The following is a 21,624-nucleotide window of genomic DNA, read 5'->3' on the forward strand; positions in this document are numbered from 1 at the left end:
CATCCTTTGAACAGTGGGAGTATGAATGGATTTCCAGAAAATTGCAAACTACAGGAACCATTTGCACCACTCAGGTGACTCTGAGGACACAGATAAACCTCCAGGTGTCTCTCTAAAAGGCGCAAATGACCAGCTGCCTGCGAGGAAAATAAATCCTTCCATTCTCCACCATCCAATAAGAGCTGAAGAAGCTTCTTGGATGAGAAGCAAAACGTCTTCACAGAAAAAATGAGAAAGTCCAGTTGCCTCCTGAAAAAGCATCTTCGGGATGAGAACTTGGTGATGAATTCTATCAGATTTTCCAGACATTTTGGAAACTGATTATCTAGTCTTAAAACCAAATCTATAATTCTCAGGGTTTGTCATTCTTAGTGAGTGCAATTCCAACCAAGAATTGTAGAATGGGAGGGTCTCTATGTTGTGACCCAGGCCCAAGTAGGTAGTAATAAACTTAGTCTGTGGAAAAACAAACTTTATTCGAACAGCTGGGAATTACTTCATTCCCAGCATCGTTCAACTCAAAGTAAAACAAATGCCTCCCAACACAAATTCCTCAGTTATCTCACAAACCTTAGTCCAATTAGGCAAACTGCCAAAGGCCCTTCCTGGCAAGCATCCAGAAGCCACAAAAACAAAGACGTATATGAAGCAGAAGATGAAGCAGAAAACGCAGCTACAACGTTGCTTTCCCGCAAAGCTGAAACACCAGTGCTGGTCTGTTTTAAGCCTTATGGGAGGGGCCAATCATCTCTTGGCCCTACTCCCGAGTTGTTCTCTCTGCTTGAGCTACTCTTGTCTTCTGGCAGCTCCTCCTGTTCCTCTGCCTCACTACTATCAGTCTCTGGAGGCTCTGGAGTCTGAACCTCACTTCCCAATGGCCCTGGCCTCACTTCAGCCTCATCGCTGTCCGACTCATTGCCAGCTCTGTAGGCTGCTTAATGGACCACAACACTCTATTGCTGGAAGAGTTATGGGAATTGATCCACAATCAACTGAAAAAGTAACTGCAGGTAATTCTTGGCTTACAATGTTGGTTGTAAGTTTAGTGACTGTCTGAAGTTACAGCAGCATTAAAAAAAAAAATTACCAGTGAGCATTTTTTACACTTACAAACCACTGTAGCATCCCTGTGGTCACATGATCAAAATTTGGACGCTTAGTATGCATTTATGACCGTTGCCAATCACGCGATCCCCTTTTGCGACAAGCAAAGTCAAATGGGGAAGCCAAGCCACACAACAGCCGTGTGACTGATTGAACACCTGCAGTGATTCTGTTGTGTCTGCGCCCCCCGAGCCGGGCCCCCTGCCAGAAAATGACTCCGAAAATGAGGGGGAAGGGCCATCAGGACTTACCTCGGGAGCACCGGCTTCCCTGGCTCAGCTCCAGGAGCCAGAAGCAGGCCAGGTGGAGGAGATAATGAGGCCTCCGTCCCCTAACTCTTTTTCCCCCCCGGGCCACGCCTCCAGACCCAGCTGATGGCAATCAGGCCTGGCTGGACCCTAGGTTTCGTAGGCAGGAGAGGCGGGAACAACAGAAGCAGGGGTGGGGCAGGCCTAGGAAGTGCTGAGTCATAGAGCCACACCCCACAGGATATAAAAGCAGTGAAGGCTGCTATGCCTCTTCATAGCAGGCAAATCAACTGCTTAAATAGAGCTGAAGTACTGTTTGTTCCTGGGTGAGTCATCGGCATCAAGGGAGATAATAGAGTCACTTGGCAGACGCTCGCTAGTTTGCTGCCAGAGCTGATAGTGCCGGCTAATTAAGCCATTGCTCAGACGGAGGCGAGGGGGGACAGAACAGATTCACTTAAACAACTGTGGCAAGAAAGGTGGTAAAACAGAGCAAAATTTACTTAAGGATTGTCTTGCTTAGCCACAAGAAATTTTGGGCACTGTTGTGGTCATACGTCGAGGTCGTACGACCTGAAATCAGGCATGGTCTGAAAGATTTATTCAACTATCCTTGAAGAATCTTCATCCCTGCAGGGAGGGTGCAGACCAGTTTTCTCTGTGTAAAAGAATTCTTAGATGTGTGTGTGTGGGAAGCGGAGGGGAAACAAGAAGGAAATAGAAAAATAGACACATACCTTGAAAAGGTAGCGTCGGGAACATTCAACTCGGTCGATGTTTTCCAACCCAGCCGCCCGGCACACCGAGACAGCATTGGTGGAATAGGCTGTAGAAAAATTCAACCTGCAAGCATGAAGAAGATGAAGATAAATATGGAGGAAGAGGAGGAGGAAAGGAAGGGGAGGAGGAGTAAGAGGAGGGGGAGGAGGAGTAAGAGAAGAAGGAGAAGGAGAAGAAAAAGAAGCGGAGAAGGAGAAGAAGAAGAATAGGAGGAGGAGGAGAGAAGGAGGAGGAGGAGAAGGAGGAGAAGAAGAGGAGGAGAAGGAGAAGAATAAGAGGAGGAGGAGAAGAGGAGGAGGAGAAGAAGAGGAAGAGGAGAAGAAGGAGAAGAAGAGGAGGAGGAGGAGGAGAAGTGGAGGAGGAGGAGAAGAAGAAGAGAGGAGAAGAAAAGAAGAGGAGAAGGAGGAGGAGGAGGAGGAGGAAGAAGAAGAAGAATAGGAGGAGGAGGAGGAGGAGGAGGAGGAGGAGGAGGAGGAGGAGGAGGAGAGAAGAAGAGGAAGAGGAGGAGGAGGAGGAGGAGGAGAGGAAGGGGAGGAGGAGTAAGAGGAGGAGGAGAGGAGGAGGAGAAAGAGAAGAAGGAGGAGGAGAAGGAGAAGAAAAAGAAGAGGCGAAGGAGGAGGAAGAGGAGGAGGAGAAGGAGGAGGAGGAGGAGAGGAGGACGAAGAGGCATTCACACATTACAATATAGTTTGTTCGGTTTTAACATGCAAACACAGCCACAACTGCTGTAGTCTGTACACCATTATTGTTTAGTATAATGAATGAAGGCATCTAATTGTGACTTCTTTTTTTTAATCATATAGGTTTTATTTTATTTTATTTTATTTTGTCATAACATTATATACAGGAACATATATTGAAAGCAAACAATAGGACAGGAACGGTAGGCACTTTTGTGCACTTATGCACGCCCCTTATAGTCCACTTAGGAATGGGGTGAGGTCATTGGTAGACAGGAAAGGAAAAAGTGAAGTGAATAGTGTGGGAAAGGCATTGACTTCTGACTCCTTTGGTGCAGTAAAATAAGACATTAAGTTCTACCCTCAACTTTTTACTTTTTCATAATAACAGAAACTAGCTATTACTGTAACCACAAATCTATCTAATCGGTAAAACCCAAGGTCAACGTTTCATCTTTTTCCACCTCAAGCACAAAGTCCAGAAGTGGTTTCCAAGTCGAAGGAAAGGTATTTGTGTTTTTTTTTTTTTTTATCAGAGCAGTCAATTGAGCCATCTCTGCTACAGGAGTGAAATGATCTGAAGTCTGCTACCGGTTTGCTTTGTGCGCATGCGCACCGCAGGTGCTAAGAAGTCTTTTCTGAGTCTGCAAAGGTAAGCAGAGCAGTGGGGGGGGGAGGGGGACAGATTTGCCAAAAAAAAAAAAAGATTTTTTGCTTTCTAGCGAATATAAATCACACAGCACATCTGACTGACACACAGCTTTGTCACAGGAACTTTTTTAAAAACTTTTTTTAAGTTTAAAAAGTAAAAAAAATTCAGACGATCAACTGTGCAACAATCAGCTGTGCTGCGGGATCGTCGGAACTTTTTTTTAAAAAAAAATTAGCATATTTTTACTACCGGTTCTCGTGAACCGGTAGCATTTTTTACTACCAGTTCAGGAGAACTGCCCCAAACCGGTAGCATTTCACCCCTGCTATGCTAACTCCATCAGTTTTTGCCGCCCTTCATCCATTGTGGGGGTCGAGGTGACCTTCCATTTCTGTGCACAGAGTGGTCTTGCTTCCGTCAGGAAAAAAAAATTCGAAACTCTTAATGTTATATATGCTAATTGTGACTTCTTTAACAAGCAGCAATTAAATAAACGATGGCTTTAGCCTAGGGGTAGTCAACCTTTTTATACCTACCACCCACTTTTGTATCTCTGTTAGTAGTAAAATTTTCTAACCGCCCACCAGTTCCACAGTAATGCGCCGTGTATCGTCATCTGCGCATGCCTCTCGCGCATCGTGGATTGGGTGGTGGGGGCACCAGCTACCAGCTCTGCTTGTCTGTTACAGCTGGGTGATGTGGGGGGAGAGGCGCGAGCTATTCTGGGATGAGGCTCTTTTTTTTGCGGTCGCACTATAGCGCCATTTAGTTTCACTTACGTAACGTGAACTAAACTTACGTGCGGGCAATACAAATAGTATATTTTCAGAAATTTAAATTGTCACGTGGAATTTTTTTTTTTGGAAAAAATATATTTATTTTTAAACATAAAATAAAAAAAACCTCATCAAATAAATTCCATTACAACGTGCTGTAAGGGTGTTAACATATCTTCCTGTGCATTCACAAAATCATCATCTCTTCCATACATATTATACTCATTTTTCCTAACATATCTTTCCATTTAACCAATTATAAAATAAATCCCATCTTTTATAATATTGTTTATCTTCTTGTTCTCTAATTTCAAATGTTAATTTACTCATCTCTGCACATTCCAACATTTTTCTAATTATTTCATCTTGCAAAGGTAACTTTTCATTTTTCCAATTTTTTGCAAATACAATCCTAGCTGCTGTAGTAATATTCACAATCAAATATTTTATATCTCTAGTATATATCTCTGGTATAATTCCCAACAGAAAGATTTCTGGCTTAAAGTTCAATATGCTTTTTAATCATTTTTTATAGCCACTTGTGTATTTTAGTCCAATATCTTTTAGCTTCAATGCATGTCCACCACATGTGGTAATATGATCCAGGTATCTGATGACATTTCCAACATTTTTCAGATTTGTCCTTAGACATTCTAGCAATTCTTTTTGGGGGTAGATGCCACCTATCTATCCCAGGACCAAAATTCCTCCCACAAGCAATCATTGTCTCTTTAACCTGTTCTTCCTCTAACTTCACCTCTAGTAAGTATCCATACAGTTTCTTTATCAGGTTGTCATCTGAACCTGTTAAAATCTCATCAAAACTCGTAAGGTTATTATAAAAGCCTTCTGTTTTAACATCATTATCATATCTGGATTGTATTTGCAAGTATGCAAACCAATTCATTGCTATACCCTCTGCCTCTAATTTGGATTTTAACTCTCCCTTTTCATTCAACAATTCATTATATCTAACAATATGTTCCTTTTTAAATGTTATTGAGTAAGAGAATGCCTCAATGGGTGAAACCCACATTGGAATTTTTAAGAAGTGACTTTTCTTAATCTTTTCCCAATTTAATAACATTTCTCTGACTATATGTCTTCTAAAATAGCCCTATGATTTAGCTTGTCCATACCATAAAAAGGCGTGCCATCCCAATAACAAATCATGGCCTTCCAGAGTTAATATTCTATTATTTTTTAGGGTTATCCATTCTTTAATCCACATCGTATTTGCTGCTTGATAATATAGTTCCCAATTGGGTAGCCCAAAACCGCCTCTAATTCTCTTATCTTGTAATAATTTTATTTTTATGTCACGGGGAATTTTATGAAAACCTAATGAAAATGTTTTTAAATAATGCTATGAAAATTTTTTAAAAAGTCAATTAAATTTAAAAAAAGGAAAATGCTCCAGTATCGGACAAAACCCCTACCGCCTACCATGAAAGCTGGAATGCCCACTAGCGGGTGGTAGGGACCAGGTTGACTACCACTGAATTAGGCAATGTGCATATTTATCTTTTGACACCCACTTTGACATTTATTGTTAACTATGAACTGAAAAAAAAGCTAGTCCCAGGACTTATAAAAAGGGAATTTATGTCATTGGAAATAAGTAGTACCACGTCCTTGTTCGTGTGTTTCTTTAAACAGTGCAGTTTTGTCTTCACCGGAAGACTTACCGTGGACCGATCTCTACCAGCAGATCAGACGGGCGTGGACTGAGAAACGATTTGGGTGCGATGTCGCTTTCTTCAAAGGGACAGCCAAAAACCCACTGCAACATCTCCATCTCCTGGGTTCTCGGGAGCGTTTTTCCTGGTGACAAAACAGGGATGACAAAAAAACAGTAGCCAATTTCCCCATAATTCAAAGGGGCTACAACCCAGCAAGCCATATCTTTGTTAAGAGAGGGATGAGCAAGCTCTGAACCAAACCGTGATCACTTAAACAGGAAGAAGACCACCATGCTAGCGGGCTTCCCTCCGTTCTTCATTCCAAACCCTCCATTAGAATCTACGGTGGGCCAGGTTGGAGATGTGTGGACTTCAACTCCCAGAATACCTTAGCCAGCCATGCTGGTTGGGGAATTCTGGGAGTTGAAGTCCATACATCACGGGTGTCAAACTCAAGGCCCGCGGGCTGGATCTGGCCTGTGGGGTGTTTAGATCTGGCCTGCAGGGCCGCCCTGGAAACAGTGAAGGACCGGCCCGCGATGCCTCTGCCAGTGACAATGATGGCCTCCTGCAGCCTGCCTAGGCTCTGTTTTCGGCCACAACAGCCTCCTGCAGACCTCTGCCAGCAAAAACAGAGCCCAGGGAGGCTGCGCGTGGCCCACTCGGGCTCCGTTTTCAGCCGCAACACCTTCTGCCAGAGAAATTGGAGCCCCATTGAGCGCGGACCGCACGAGCTCCATTTTCCCTGTCAGATGACTAGAGGAGATGTGGTGGCGAAAAACAGAGTCTCAACGAGTAACGTCGAACTGTCCCTCCCCCAACCCCCCTCCGAGATCAAACACAGCCCTGATGCGGCTCTCCATAAAATCGAGTTTGACATCCCTGCCATACATCTTAAAGCCGACAAGGTTGAGCAACATGGATCTAATCAAATTTCATTCAATTCTCATACCCGTCCAGTTAACGTTGAAGCACAATTCCTTCTGGACCGCTTGGGCGCCATTGCCTAAGATAGTTTGGGCAGACTGAAGAAGATTGTTGAGGCCACTGTCGGCCTCACTGGGCCGTTGATAATAATGTAGAACCACCATGTCTGTCCTGAGGGAATAGAATAGACAAGGCAATGAGGAAACTTACCAATATACATACAAAATAGAATTTCAATATTATCTGGCATTCAGAATTCTTTATTCTTTATTGGCCAACTGTAATTGGACACACAAGGAATTTGTCTTCGGTGCATAAGCTCTCGGTGTACATAAAAAATACATTCATCAAGAATCATAAGATACAACACTCAGTGATAGTCATAGGATACTAAACAAGCAATCAAATTATACTAGGAAACTAAATAAAGCAATATAAACAGAGGTGGTTTTCAGCCAGTTTGGACAAACCGATAGTGGCAACCTCCAGTCCTATATTGCTGTGTTTTTGACATACATGTGTGGACAAAGGGATGCGCTGGCTCAGGAGCTAGGACGCTGAGCTTGTTGATTTAAAGGTCGGCAGTTCAGCGGTTCGAATCCCTAGTGCTGCCATGTAATGGGATGAGCTCCTGTTACTTGTCCCAGCTTCTGCCAAGCTAGCAGTTCAACAGCACGTAAAAAATGCAAGTAGAAAAAATAGGGACCACCTTTGGTGGGAAGGTAACAGCGTTCCGTGCGCCTTTGGCGTTGAGTCACGCCGGCCACATGACCACGGAGACGTCTTCAGACAGCGCTGGCTCTTCGGCTTTGAAACGGAGATGAGCACCGCCCCCTAGAGTCGGGAATGACTAGCACGCATGTGCGAGGGGAACCTTTACCTTTATCTTATATGTGCGGACAGCATCTGCAAGTGAATTGCCCTGTTTTTTGATATTGCATACATGTGCGAACGGCACACATGAGCAAATTGCCGTGTTGTTGGATGTTGCATGCATGTGTCCACGAGTAAATTGCCGTGTTTTGTGACACCACACATATGCACGCGCTCACATTTCCGGTGCTGGGCGAACTGGTTGCTACAGTATGTGAAGCCCACCGCTGAATATAAATTGTGAAGATACAAGCAACAAGGTTATAGTCATAAGTAGGAGGAGATAGGTAATAGGAAGGATGAGAAGAGTAACACCAGGGGTGAGATTCAAGTAATTTAACAACCGGTTCTCTGCCCTAATAATTTCTCCCAACAACCAGTTTGCCAAACTGCTCAGAAAGTTAACAACTGGTTCTCCCGAAGTGGTGCGAACTGGCTGAATCCCACCACTGATAACACCAATAAGTTATCTAAGATGTGTAAAGGTATGTCAAATGAATGTTGGAAGCGTAAAAGTAAAAAAGGGACTTTTTAAACATCTACGCTGGACACGTGATAACGCAAAAAAAAAAAGGGAGCATAATTCATATTTTAATACAGAAAATTTTGAAAATGAAGATAAAAATGAAACCAGAATTTTTACTTTTGGGCCCGATGGAATAAGAACTGAAGAAAAAAATTGGAACTTTGTTATTATATATGTTGACTATTTTATGCACAAAAATGGAAGGACAATTCGATTCCTACTATGGACGCATGGCTACAGAAGTTGACGGCGTTGGCTGAAATGGCAAAACTGACCACTTTGATTAAAGCAAAGAACACAAGTCCTTTTGGTACCACATGGAAACCACTTCTGAACTTTGTGCTTGAAGTGGAAAAGAATGAAACTTTGATTTTGAGTTTTACGGATTAGATTGAGAGATCTTTACAGAAATGACTTGTCCATAGTATTATGGAAAAGCAAAAAGTTGTGATTTGATGTTAATGCCAAATAAAATTTGAAGTTAACAGAGGGAGTCAGAGGTTAATGCTACATTTTCTTTTATTTTTTCTAATCCTTCCTCACTTCTCTTCCCCCTTTTCCTCCCCGCTGCTTTTTCTATTTACTTTCGTATTTTGTATTTTACAATATTTTATAATTCAATAAAAATGTTAAACTGAAAAAAAAAATAGAATTTCAATACAGGTACTCCTCGACTTATGACTGTGATTGAGAGCAGAATTATAGTCATGTGTTGTTGAGATCATTAAGCGGGTTACCGCGTGACAATTGTGTGACCTATTTTTACGAGAGTTGTTAAGCAAGTATGCCAGACATTAGGTTAATTGTGTGGATTATGTTAAACGAACCCGCTTTATCTAACAAGTTGGGATTACACAACACAAGAAACTAAGGAAAAAAACATTGAAAATCATAGTCATGTCACGTCAAAACACTAAATAATAAAGTTGAGTTGGTTGTCAAGCACCCAAAATTTTGTGACTATGAGGTGTGTGCAGAGGTGATATTCAGCTGGTTCAGACTGGTCAGGCAAACTGATAGCGGAAATCGCAGGTTGGCTGTATGCCGTCCTATTTCGGCACGGTTTTGAGGCCGTGCGCATGCACGGAAGACGTGCACGAGAGCAAAGTACATGAACAAAAGGCCTGCGCATGCACAGAAGTGGCACATAAGAGTGAAGCAAGAGAGCACACACATGCACTCACATTTGCAAACAGGTAGGGAAAGTAAGTGAATACCACCCCTGGGGGTGTGTGTGTGCATGTGTGTATGTGTGTGTGCTGCAGCTATCGAAATTTCAAAATTGTGTTTTAAGTATCTTTGGCGTTGTCCATCATAACACTGTCATTAAGTGAGGACTAACTGTACTGTGTACAGCTCTCTAATGGTTTCTTTATTTTTAATTATTCTCTGCGACTCACTACAGATTTCTTACTCATGAGACCATCTAAAAATTAAGCAACGTTTCTTTAAGGAGCAGCTTTCTGTGATCTCACCGCCCCCCACCATCTTTACAAACGCGGAGGAGAGTCTAACACAGGAAGAAGCAATTTCCCGGGAGCCATGGATTACCAAAAAAACCAAACGGAAGAAGCAAAGAAAGAGAGGTAAAAGAGCGGAGATTTTAAATAGATTAAGGAATAGGAAATTTGTACCCTATGATTATCATTAAGTGTTGTAAGTGTTGTATCTTGATGAAGGTATCTTTTCTTTTATGTACACTGAGAGCATATGCACCAAGACAAATTCCTTGTGTGTTCAATCACACTTGGCCAATAAAAAATTCTATTCTATTCTATTCTATTCTATTCTATTCTATTCTATTCTATTCTATTCTACAGCTCTGCTCACATGGGAAAAAGGATTTGGAAAAGAGGGCTAACTCATGAAGAAATTCAAAAGCACGACGCGGGGTGAGACATTTTGAGATTCTTTAGATTTCAGAAAATACAATGAGGGAGACCTGATGAAGATATATACAGGGAGTCCTCGAATTACGACCACAGTTGGGCCCTGAATTTCTGTTGCTAAGCGAAATAGTTATGAAGTGACTTTTGCTCAGAGGGGAGCGGCACATGAATTAACAACCTATTCACCCAGCACCAAAAATGCTTTATTCACATGCGTGGCTTGCACGCCTGCGTACAGCTTAAAAAACGCCGCTAAATACGATGACATAATGCTGGGGCAGGTGGGCCCTGCAGGTCACAACTACCGATTCGTCCGAACCGGTCTGAACCGGCAACAGCCCACCACTGCTTTTGCCCCATTTTATGACCTTTTTTTGGCCGCAGTTGTTAAGTGAATCACAGCAGTTGTTCAGTTAGTAACACAACTGTTAAGTGAATCTGGCTTCCCCCATTGACTAGGCTTGTCAGAAGGTCACAAAAGGGGATCACATGACCCCAGGACACTGAAAACCGTCATAAACACGAATCAGTTGTCAAAGCGCCCCAATTTTGGTCATGGAATGCTGCTTTGTAAATGTGGAAAAAACTGTCATAAATCACCTTTTTCAGTGCCGCTATAATTTCAAACGGTCACTAAACGAATGGTTATAAGCAGAGATGGTATTCAACCGGTTCAGACCGGTTGTTGTGCCTCGTCCTCCCTCCTCTCCTCAGCCGGGCCCCTCCGTCTCCTCCCGGGCCTGCTATCAGATTCGGAGTCTGATAATGAAGATGAACGGCCTGTCACGCCTCCAGCCCCTGGCCCTGGCCCCATGCCCGGAGAGGATGTCAGGAATGAACAAACAAACCTCACTGATGCGGCGTGTGTTCCTTTGGCTCAGCCATCAGAGGAAGACAGCCACGGATTGGAATTGCTCGGGCCTATGCCTTTTGACCCCTCCCTTTCTCAAACAGCAGAAGACAATTCAAAGTGGGAAGATCCTCGCTTCCGGAGATCTGAGAGGCGACGTCAGCAGAAGGAAGAGAGGGGCAGGCCTGGATAAGTGCTGAGTCATGGAGCCACACCCCACAGCCTATATAAAGGACCTGCTTGAGTCAAACAACTTTGAGTCAAGCAAAGTCTCATTTAGTTTGCTGAAGTCACAACTTGGATTCCTGCCTGCCCTGAGAAATCTGAAAGGAATTTGGCAAAGCTGCAGAGGCTTCGTGGCCATGCTTGATATGGACTTCCTAGACCCGGTCGTTGGAGGGGGAGGGGGACACGACACCGGTTCACCCGAACTGATAGCGGAAATCACACATGCCCCCCCCCAGCTCTATGCCATCCTATTTAGGCACGTTTTTGATGCCGGGCACATGCACAGAAGGCACACATTTGAGCAAAGCGCATGCACGGAAGGCCAGGCGCATGTGTCGAAGACAGGCGCACTTGCGAACCAGGGCCACGCACGTACAAAGTGAGCGTGTGCACGTGGGGCAAACCGGTAGTAACATAATCCGAAACCCATCACTGGTTATAAGTCAAGAACTATCTATACCAGGGGTAGTCAACCTTTTTATACCTACCGCCCACTTTTATATCTCTGTTAGTAGTAAAATTTTCTAACCGCCCACCGGTTCCACAATAATGGTGATTTATAAAGTGTATCGTCATCTGCGCATGCCTCTCGTGCATCGTGGATTGGGTTGGGGGGGCGCCGGCTACCGGCTCTGCTTGTCTGTTACAGCTGGGTGGTGTGGGGGGAGATGCGCGAGCTATTCTGAGATGAGGCTCTTTTGTTTGTGATCGCACTATAGCGCCATTTAGTTTCACTTACATAACGTGAACTAAACTTATGCACGGGCGATACAAATAACATATTTTCGGAAATTTAAATTGTCACGGTGAATTTTATGAAAACCTAATGAAAATGTTTTTAAATAATGCTATGAATTTTTTTAAAAAAGGAAAGTGCTTCACTATTGGACAAAACCCCTACCGCCCACCATGAAAGCTAGAACGCCCACTAGTGGGCAGCAAGGACCAGTTTGACTACCACTGATCTATACAGTCATGCACAGCACTAGAAAATTGAAGCATATAAAGGTTGTCATGTATGTATCCTAATGTACAGGCTAAATGTTGGAGATGCGATTGTGAAGATGCCACTTATTACCATATATGGTGGACTTGTAAAAAAGTTAAAGCATTTTGGATTAAAGTATGGTGGATCATGCAGAATATTTTGAAAAAGAAGATTAAGTTTACTCCGCAGTTCTTTCTACTAGGAATAATTATGGATTGTACAGCTATAGAGACTAAATTGATTTTGAACTTAATAACAGCTGCAAGACTTTTGATTGCTCAATATTGGAAGAAAGAAGAATTACCTACAATTGAAAAATGGACACTCAAAGTATCAAATTTGGCAGAAATGGCAAAAATTTCTGCTTACTTGAAAGACTATACACAAGAAAAATATATTTTAGAATGGAAAATGTGGATTGATTATATTCAAAATAAGTATCAGATAAAAAAATATTGAATAGCATATGAGTAAATTTAGGAAATATTTTGTATTAGATTTATTTCTGAAGGAGAGGGGAATTGAGAGTGTGATTATGATTATAATTTAGGAATTATTTTGGATTATGATTGTTAGTTTTGATACCCTGCATTTTGTTCTGGGAAGTTGGGGGGTTGAGGGGTTGAGGGTAGAGGATGGAGTGATGGCTAATGTACAGGGATTATTGAAGATGTATAAATATAATTAATGTAGGGTCGGGTCTGCCCAGTTACCATTTTAGAATGGTGGGGAGGGAGAAAAGAGGAGAGAGTAGGAGGTAGGAAAGAGGAGAAGAGGAAGGAAGAGGGGTAGAAGAGGGAGAAGGAAGGTGTAGGGTGGAGGGAGGAGAGGATGTAGATAAGAGAAGGAGAGGAAGGTCTGGAAAGTAAAAGAAGGTAGAAGAGGGAAGAGTGTTAAAAAGGGTGGTGGTGACTGGGCAAGCCCGACTAATTGTATATAACTGTACATTGGATGAGCTGTTTGATATGATTGTAAAAATAAAACTTTTTTATGAAAAAAAGAAAAGAAAATTGAAGCATATTTTTCTTCCTTTTTTTTTCAAAGCGTGAAGACCAGAGGTTATATCCAATCAAAGCGAACGAAAGGCTGTTTAAAACAGAACCCAAAATTCCCATTTTTGGCCAAACATAATTAATTAGGAAAATTCACTACCGGAAAGCCAGCTAATAACTTGGATGTCTTGAAATCATGACCTGATAAATTCATAAAGAATATTGAAACGATCACGTCATTGGAAAAAATTGACACGGGATCAGTTCTTGCACTTACAACTGTCGTAAGATTTTCCCCCCTCCCCCCCAAAATTTGGGTAGTTGGCAATCGGTATGTATTCTGATTCACGGTATCAGGGATGCTGCCACCGTGATCTGGATCATGGTCGTAGGCAGCAGTGGGTTTCAAATCCCGGCGCTACCAGTTCGCTATCGATAGCACACAAGTGCGTGACTCTGCGCATCCTCAGAAGCTTCTGCGCATGCGAAGAGTGTTTTTGATGACGTGTGAGTGGGTGGGCAGAGCTTCCCGCCGCTGCCACTATCAGTTCTCCCAAACCGGGGCGAACCGGGAGCAACCCACCACTGGTTGTAGCATCCCGGAGTCATACAATCCCCATCTGCAACCTTCCCAAACGGCGTCTGACAAGCCAAGTCAATGGGGGCGTCAGTTTTGGAAGGCAATTTTCTTTTTGCTTCTTAACTGACACATATTTTAGCTGGGGAAGTTGGAAGGGGGTGGTTGTTGGAGCGGTAGAAAGTTAGTCATAACAACATTCTGTATTCAAGGACTTTTGCCTGCGTCTGATGTAGACTGCCTGAAGATTGTATCATATTGAGTGTGAAGAGTTGATTGGACAATGTGATGGACTTATGGGTGTCGGGCAGGGCTGTGAACTGTCAACTGGGTGTGGAAAACCTGGAAGCTTTCATTTTCGGGTTTTCCCAACTGTGCCAACATGACATCTCTAATAAATTGGAACTTTGAGGAACCTCAAGCCTTAGAGCTTTATTTTGTTGGGGGTGTTCCTTGGAAACCTGTCATTGGGATTCCAGATTTGCTTAATGACTGTGTGATTCGCTTGATGACCTCTGCAAAACGGTTGTAAAATGAGGCTCCGCTCACTTTAACGACTGCAGCGCTCAGCGAGGGATGATCTGATCCCAATGGTGATCGTAAGTCGAGGATACAATTTTTAATTTTATTTTTTTTTTTTAAGAATCTGCCAGGCCTAGTCGTCCATACATGGAAAACACTGAGCGATAAGAGAGCAAATACTGCATTTTATTCCAGAGGTCACCTGGGTACGTCTGGCAACTGCTGCGTATGAATGTGGACGTGGTACTAGGAGACGTAGGTCTTACTCCAGAGAGCTGCTGATTGATCTAAAAGACCTCAGAGCAAATATCCAACGGACGAGCCAAAGAGGTCATTGCCCTTCAAATGGCTCACAACTCTTGCTTCACACAAAGCTAAACCTTCAATCCTTAGTCTACCAATTGCACAAAAATGACAGCAATTGCGTATCACAGGGCAAGGGTCCGTCCTCCACCTGGCTAGGTTTTTTTTTTCTTTCTAAAAGTGGCTTGCCATTGCCTCCTTCCTAGGACTGAGAGAAAGTGACTGGCCCAAGGTCACCCAAGGCAGGACTAGAACTCACAGTCGCCCCCGTTTCTAGCTTGATGTCCTTAACCGTCACACCAAACCAGCTCTCTAATGTATACAACAACCAACACAAAAAGATTAAATGGTATTAAGGTGCAAATTTACATCCTAAAAGTCGAAATTCACAAAATTCTAAAAAAAAACAAAAAACAATTTAAGGATGCCCCAGGCAGGAAATCTGAACGGGACTGTTCATTATGTACTGTTCATTATTTTTATGATGACTATGATCATGATTTATCACTTTACAGCTTTTATGTACAATGAGAGCTTATGCACCGAAGACAAATTCTTTGTGTGTCCAATCACCCTTGGCCAATTGTATTTTATCCAATTCCACTTTAAGTTGCTTTTATCAAATTTCAGTAATAATTTGTTTCTGGAACTCTGCATTTTAATATGGCCCAAGAGGGAGGGAGGGAGGGAGGGAGGGAGGAATGAAGGAAGGAAGGAAGGAAGGAGGAGGGAGGGAGGGAGGAAGGAAGGGAAAGGAAAAGAAGGAAGGAAGGAAGGAAGGAAAGGAAAGGAAAGGAAAGGAAAGGAAAGGAAAGGAAAGAGGGAAGGAAGAGGGAAGGAGGGAGGGAGGGAGGGAGGGAAGGAAGGAAGGAAGGAAAGGAAAAAAGAGGGAGGGAGGGAGGGAAAGGAAGGAAAGAAGGAAAGGAAAGGAAAGAAAAGGAAAGGGAAGGAAGGAAGGAAGCAAGACAGACAGACAGTTGGCCCATAAAGAATTCTATTATATTCTATTCAAATTCATATATATGTATGGTGCATGTATATATTTATATATGTATATAGCATCTAAAAAACAGAGACATCACCCTCAAACGGAAAGCGAAGCTGAGTCAAACTTCACCCAAACTTCTCAGAATCCAATTCTGTCCATTTTCCTTTTTTTTTTTAAAAAAATAAAACATTGCCCGCTAGAACCGGTGTCCCCCCACCCACCCACCAGCAAAACCGGACAAACCCACCCATCCCTCAATATATTTCCACCCCCACCCCACCCTTGCCCTTAAACCGGCCCAGGATGATGGGAGTTGTAATCCCACGCGTCCAAGGGGACGCCTTCAAGGGATGCCCGGGCTTCTTCTAACTGCAGAGCCCAACCAAGGGAAAGTTTGCCCAACCCTTCTCCCCGCCCCCACAAAGCCCCCCCAAAAAAGACCCCGGGCCGCCTTTTACTATTTAAATCAGGGTTCTCCAACCTTGGCAACTTTAATCTTGGTGGACTTCAACTCCCAGAATCCCCCAGCCAGCTTGGGAGTTGAAGTCCACCAGGCTTAAAGTTGCCAAGGTTGGAGAACCCTGATTTAAACAAATCTAAAGCGATCTCCAACTCATCCGACACGGGTTTCTTTACCGGGTCTTTCTCCACGATCCCAACTCGGGGAGCAGTGGAGAGGGTCGTGAGAAAAGCCCCCTTTTTCTCCCCCCCCCCCGCCCGCGAGTCACAGGGTTGCAGCCTTACCTGCGCCCGGGTCTTGTCTTGTCTTGGCACTTCTCTCTCCTTCTCTCTCCCCGCGCGCGCGATCGCTACGATCACGGGGCACTTGCACTGCCTCTTTCCTGGGAAGGGAACCTCCCGGGCGAGGGGCGGGGTAGATGGGAGGTAGGGAGGTGTGGCCAGAGCCCCGCCCTCATCTCCCATTGGCTGTCTCGCTTCCTCCTTTTGCGGCCTTGAAAAAAGGGGCGGGGGGGGAGCCGCGCGAGGCAAACTTCGATTGCGGGAAGGGCGGGGCGGAATTGGGCGGATTTTTTGGAGATTCATTTTTATTTTATTTTGTTTTATTTTACTTTACTTTTTTTAATTTTATTTTACTTTACATTTTATTCTATTTTATTTATTTTATTTACTTTTTATTTTATTTTACTTTACTTTTTACTTTACTTTTTATTTTATTTTATTTTACATTTTATTTTACTTTTTATTTTATTTTGCTTTTTATTTTATTTTACTGTACTTTATATTTTACTTTACTTTTTATTTTATTTTATTTTACTTTTTATTTTATTTTACTTTTTATTTTATTTTATTTTATTTTACTTTTTATTTTATTTTATTTTACTTTTCATTTTATTTTATTTTACTGTACTTTACTTTTTACTTTACTTTACTTTTTATTTTATTTTATTTTACTGTACTCTACATTTTATTTTATTTATTTTACTTTACTTTTTATTTTACTTTACTTTTTATTTTATTTATTTATTTATTTGTCAAGAACGTATGTGGTAATAAGCATAAGCATGGATGGGATACATTAAAAAATTTATAAAAGTCAAAATATATATTTTTTTCTATATATAAAGATCAAAATGGATCAAAATGGATAAAAATAAAAATCGCTTTCAAGGAACGTGACTTTGCTTTCGATGCCCCACCCTAGTTGCTGGATCGTTGGGAGGCTTTCTCTCCGATGAGTTTAGGTAACGTTGACAAGAAACGGTTTTTGACCGCTGGACAGAGGGTTGGAAGGGACCTTGTAAGGTCATCTAGTCCAACCCCCTGCCCAAGCCGGAGACCCAGCATCTGCCTCTACCTAGGATCAAACTCTCAACCAGGTTGCAAAGGAACTCTTTTATTAGACCAACCGGTGCATAGGGATCCCGGGAACCCGCAGGGAACAGAGGTGTGTGGGTGTGAGAGAGAGAGAGAAATTGGTCCTTTTGGATTGCTTTTCCCTTGCGGGGCGATTCTTGTCTCTCTGGCCACTTGCTAGAGGCCCGCCTGAGCTAATTTGGCTTGAGCTTTGAAAAGCTTAGCTGGATGGGGCACCACCTGGAAATGCTGGGACCGCAGGACGGTTTTTTTAAAAAAGGCTGGAAAGCGGCGATCGCAAACGATTTCCATTCGCTTCTTAAGACACAGGTAGTTGTCTCCATCCCTGCAGTTCGGGAACTTGAAAAATATGGTCATTTGTCGTTTCAGGAATTTATTATAAAGACCGGAACAATTGTTTCTTCTTTTTAAGAGTTATTCCGGTGCCCATCTAACCAAACAAAATAGGGGGGGAAAAATTGACGATCAATAGTATTTTGGAGGCTGCTTATTTCTTAGGAGGCATCGCGGTAAAATTAGGAGGTCAGATCAAACTTGACGCTTGCAGGTTCAGTCCTGCTTTGGATCGCCCCGTAGTCCATTTTCCTCTAGCATTCTCAGGTAAGAGCATTTCTCCTTTCAAGGTATTCAGTAGTTGACACGAGGTGGCGGCCCCTCTTCTAGCTGAGAAATTCTGGAGTTGAAATCCACATATCTTAAAAAGTAGCTTGAAAAGCACTAATCTACGTTATAACTCCCATCAGTTTGCTATTTTATTACTTTTAAGTCTAGCCAGCACTGATGAGGTTACCTAGTTTGGGGAATGAAAGGAATCAGGAAATTTTTCTGCAGGAAATCAAGCAAGCCCAGATCCTTTAATTCTACCCAAAAATTGTGGCTTCAGTTGCCCTGAAGGAAGAAAATTACTGGGGCGGGCGGGCTGTAAAATAAGTAAATTTAGCACCAAAGATCCCTTCTTTTAATTTTGCCCAAAAATTGTGACTTTAGTTGCTTTGAGCTTGGAAGGAAGAAAATTGGTGGGAGGGTGGGGGGGCTGTAAAATAAATACATTTAGCACCAAAGATCCCTTATTTTAATTCTGCCCAAAAATTGTGACTTCAGTTGCTCTGAGCTTGGAAGGAAGAAAATTGGCCGGAGGGGGTGTAGGGCTGTAAAATAAATAAATTTAGCACCAAAGATCCCTTATTTTAATTCTGTCCCAAAATTGTGACTTCAGTTACTTTGAGCTTGGAAGGAAGAAAATTGGTTGGGGAGGCTATAAAATAAATACATTTAGCACCAAAGATCCCTTATTTTAATTCTGCCCAAAAATTGTGACTTCAGTTGCTCTGAGCTTGGAAGAAAATTGGCCAGAGGGGTTGGGTGGGCTGTAGAATAAATACATTTAGTCTATTTATTGACCTAGAGAAAATAATAAGCCAACATCTGGTAGTCGTGGCCGAGTGGTTAAGGCGATGGACTAGAAATCCATTGGGGTCTCCCCGCGCAGGTTCGAATCCTGCCGACTACGAACAAGATTTAGGTACCTTAATTTGAGAATGCATTTTGCATGGGGGTCAATTTATTCAGGGTTCAAGCTTAGAAAAAAAAAAAAGACGTGGCTGAAACCCCCAGGAGGAGGGTGTTCCCCATGATCCTTTTTTTTAAAAAAAACCAAGATTTAAAAATTGAATTGACCCAATGCCAAAAAAAACCCCGCAAAAACGTGCTCAACAAGTTGATGGAGAGCAATTTGCACACTTTCCCCGTAGTCGGCAGGATTCGAACCTGCGCGGGGAGACCCCAATGGATTTCTAGTCCATCGCCTTAACCACTCGGCCACGACTACTGGATAATTCTGCTTTTCTTCTCCTGTGTCTAAATACTTCCTTGCAGTAGTTTGGCAGAGGTAGCAACTGCTTCTTTCTTTTAAAGGAGTTTCCAAGGCAACGAGAAATGTAGGGGTTTCCAAGGCAACGAGAAATGTAGCTCAGCCTCATTTGCCTATGACAGAGGTCCTCAAACTTGGCAGCTTTAAGACTTGTGGACTTCAACTCCCAGAATTCTCCAGCCAGCATAGCTGGCTGGAGAATTCTGGGAGTTGAAGTCCACAAGTCTTAAAGCTGCCAAGTTTGGGGACTCCTGGCCTATGAATTAGCCAGCTGTGCAATGGGAATAGATTTATTTATTTTTATTTATTTATTTCGATTTTTATACCACCCTTCTCCCAGAGGACTCAGGGCGGTGTACAGCCAAGTAAAAATTCAATATATAAACATTAAAAAGAGGTTAAAAAGAAATATTATAATGTGGCCGAAATTTTAAAACCATTTAAAATCTTAAAACATAAATACCCCAATAAAATTTCAATCCAGTCCCGCTTGAATAAATAGGTGCGTTTTCAGCTCACGCCGAAAGGTCCGAAGATCAGGCAATTGACGTAAACCGGGGGGGAAGTTCATTCCAGAGCGTAGGAGCTCCAACAGAGAAGGCCCTTCCCCTGGGGGCCGCCAGCCGACATTGCTTGGCGGACGGCACCCTGAGAAGGCCCTCTCTGTGTGAGCGTACGGGTCAGTGGGAGGCACAAGGTAACAGCAAGCGGTCCCGTAAGTATCCGGGTCCTAAGCCATGGAGCGCTTTAAAGGTGGTAACCAAAATCTTGAAGCGCACCCGAAAGACCACAGGAAGCCAGTGCAAGCTGCGCAGGATTGGTGTTACATGGGAGCAACGAGTTGCCCCCACTATTACCAGCAGCTGCATTCTGGACTAGTTGCAGCCTCCGGGTGCACTTCAAGGCAGCCCCATGTAGAGAGCATTGCAATAGTCCAAGCGGGGAAGTGACAAGGGCATGAGTGACCGTGCATAAGGCATCCCGGTCAAGAAAGGCGCAACTGGCGCACCAAGCGCATTTGGTGGAAGGCCCTCTTGGAGACGGCCGCCAAATGATCGTCAAACGACAGTCGCCCATCAAGAGGACACCCAAGTTGCGCACCCTCTCCGTTGGGGCCAATAACTCGCCCCCACAGCCAGCTGCGGCTGCAGCTGACTGTACTGGTGCCAGCATCCACAGCCACTCCGTCTTGGAGGATTGAGCTTGAGTCTGTTTCTCCCCATCCAGACCCGTACAGCTTCCAGACACGGGACAGCACTTGACAACCGTTGGGGTGGTTCGGGTGGAAAAGTACAGCTGAGTATCATCAGCGTACAGATGATAACTCACCCGAAACCACTGATGACCTCACCCAGCGGCTTCATGTAGATGTTGAACAGGAGGCGAGAGAATCGACCCTGAGGCACCCACAAGTAAGGTGCCTCGCGGTCGACCTCTGCCCCCCTGTCAACACCGTCTGCGACCGGTCGGAGAGATAGGAGGAGAACCACCGATAAACGGTGCCTCCCACTCCCAACCCCTCCAACCGGTGCAGCAAGATATCATGGTCGATGGTATCAAACGCCGCTGAGAGATCTAATAGGACCAGGGCAGAGGAACAACCCCTATCCCTGGCCCTCCAGAGGTCATCCACCAACGCGACCAAAGCTGTCTCCGTACTGTGACCGGCCCGGAAGCCGGACTGGAACGAGTCTAGATAGACAGCTTCATCCAGGTACCGGGGAAGCTGCCATGCAACCACACTCTCTACAACCTTCGCCACAAAGCGAAGGCGATGCTGGCTTACCAACCTGGTTACCTGAAGGCTAGTCCTTGAAACTGGCAAAAAGAGCAAGGTTGGTTCTGCATAGTTCATGCTTTCCTCAATCAATCAATCAATCAATCAATCAGCTGCATCAACAACAATCACTTTGAATAGGGCAAACTGCATGCCAGCTGAATACTTGAAAATCCTCGCGGGATGGTAGGTTCCCCTTCCAGCACATCTGTCCTGATGTTTAAATGCAAAGTCTTGGTGCCCGACATTTATAGCAAGCTCAGGAAGGAAAATGTGAGCAGGGGGCAGCTTTGCAGATCTCTTTCCCGGCTAAATTGATCCTTTAATAATTTGCTTGGAAGTGTTTTTGTTCAGAGGTGATCTCAAGGCTTAAACTAGGGGCGTTTGAGTGATCTCTGTTAGTGCTTTTGGGGGCTTGGAAGCTAAGCTGAGTCAGCCCTGTAACTAGTTGGATGGGAGGCTAGCTGGTGTGAACCTGACTCTCAGGAATGACCCAAGGTAAGGGGGGGAAAAACCTATAGGTGGTGGCTTGTGGAATTATTTGCTACCTTTTTAC

The 21,624-nt window shown here is 43.6% G+C and overlaps 1 protein-coding gene and 2 non-coding genes across 3 annotated transcripts in view; 1 reads left to right on the top strand and 2 right to left on the bottom strand.

The window, feature by feature from the left end:
* The window catches only part of PFAS (phosphoribosylformylglycinamidine synthase), an 83,849-nt gene extending 67,421 nt beyond the window's left edge, over positions 1-16,428 (bottom strand). The window contains exons 1-4 of the mRNA XM_058183957.1: positions 16,330-16,428; positions 6,875-7,020; positions 5,929-6,064; positions 2,090-2,195 (exon numbers count right to left, since the gene is read on the bottom strand). Coding sequence (XP_058039940.1) covers positions 2,090-2,195; positions 5,929-6,064; positions 6,875-7,013 — 381 coding nt within the window. The 5' untranslated portion in view covers positions 7,014-7,020; positions 16,330-16,428. The remainder of the gene's footprint in view (positions 1-2,089; positions 2,196-5,928; positions 6,065-6,874; positions 7,021-16,329) is intronic.
* A 2,421-nt stretch (positions 16,429-18,849) lies between these two features.
* TRNAS-AGA (transfer RNA serine (anticodon AGA)) lies at positions 18,850-18,931 on the top strand. Its single transcript has one exon. It is a non-coding gene; the product is annotated as a tRNA-Ser (tRNA).
* Positions 18,932-19,167: 236 nt separating this feature from the next.
* On the bottom strand, positions 19,168-19,249 carry TRNAS-AGA (transfer RNA serine (anticodon AGA)). The gene has a single exon. It is a non-coding gene; the product is annotated as a tRNA-Ser (tRNA).
* Between the last annotated feature and the right edge of the window lie 2,375 nt (positions 19,250-21,624).

Source organism: Ahaetulla prasina, chromosome 4, assembly GCF_028640845.1.
Source record: "Ahaetulla prasina isolate Xishuangbanna chromosome 4, ASM2864084v1, whole genome shotgun sequence".
In the NCBI taxonomy this organism is placed as follows: Eukaryota; Metazoa; Chordata; class Lepidosauria; order Squamata; family Colubridae; genus Ahaetulla; species Ahaetulla prasina.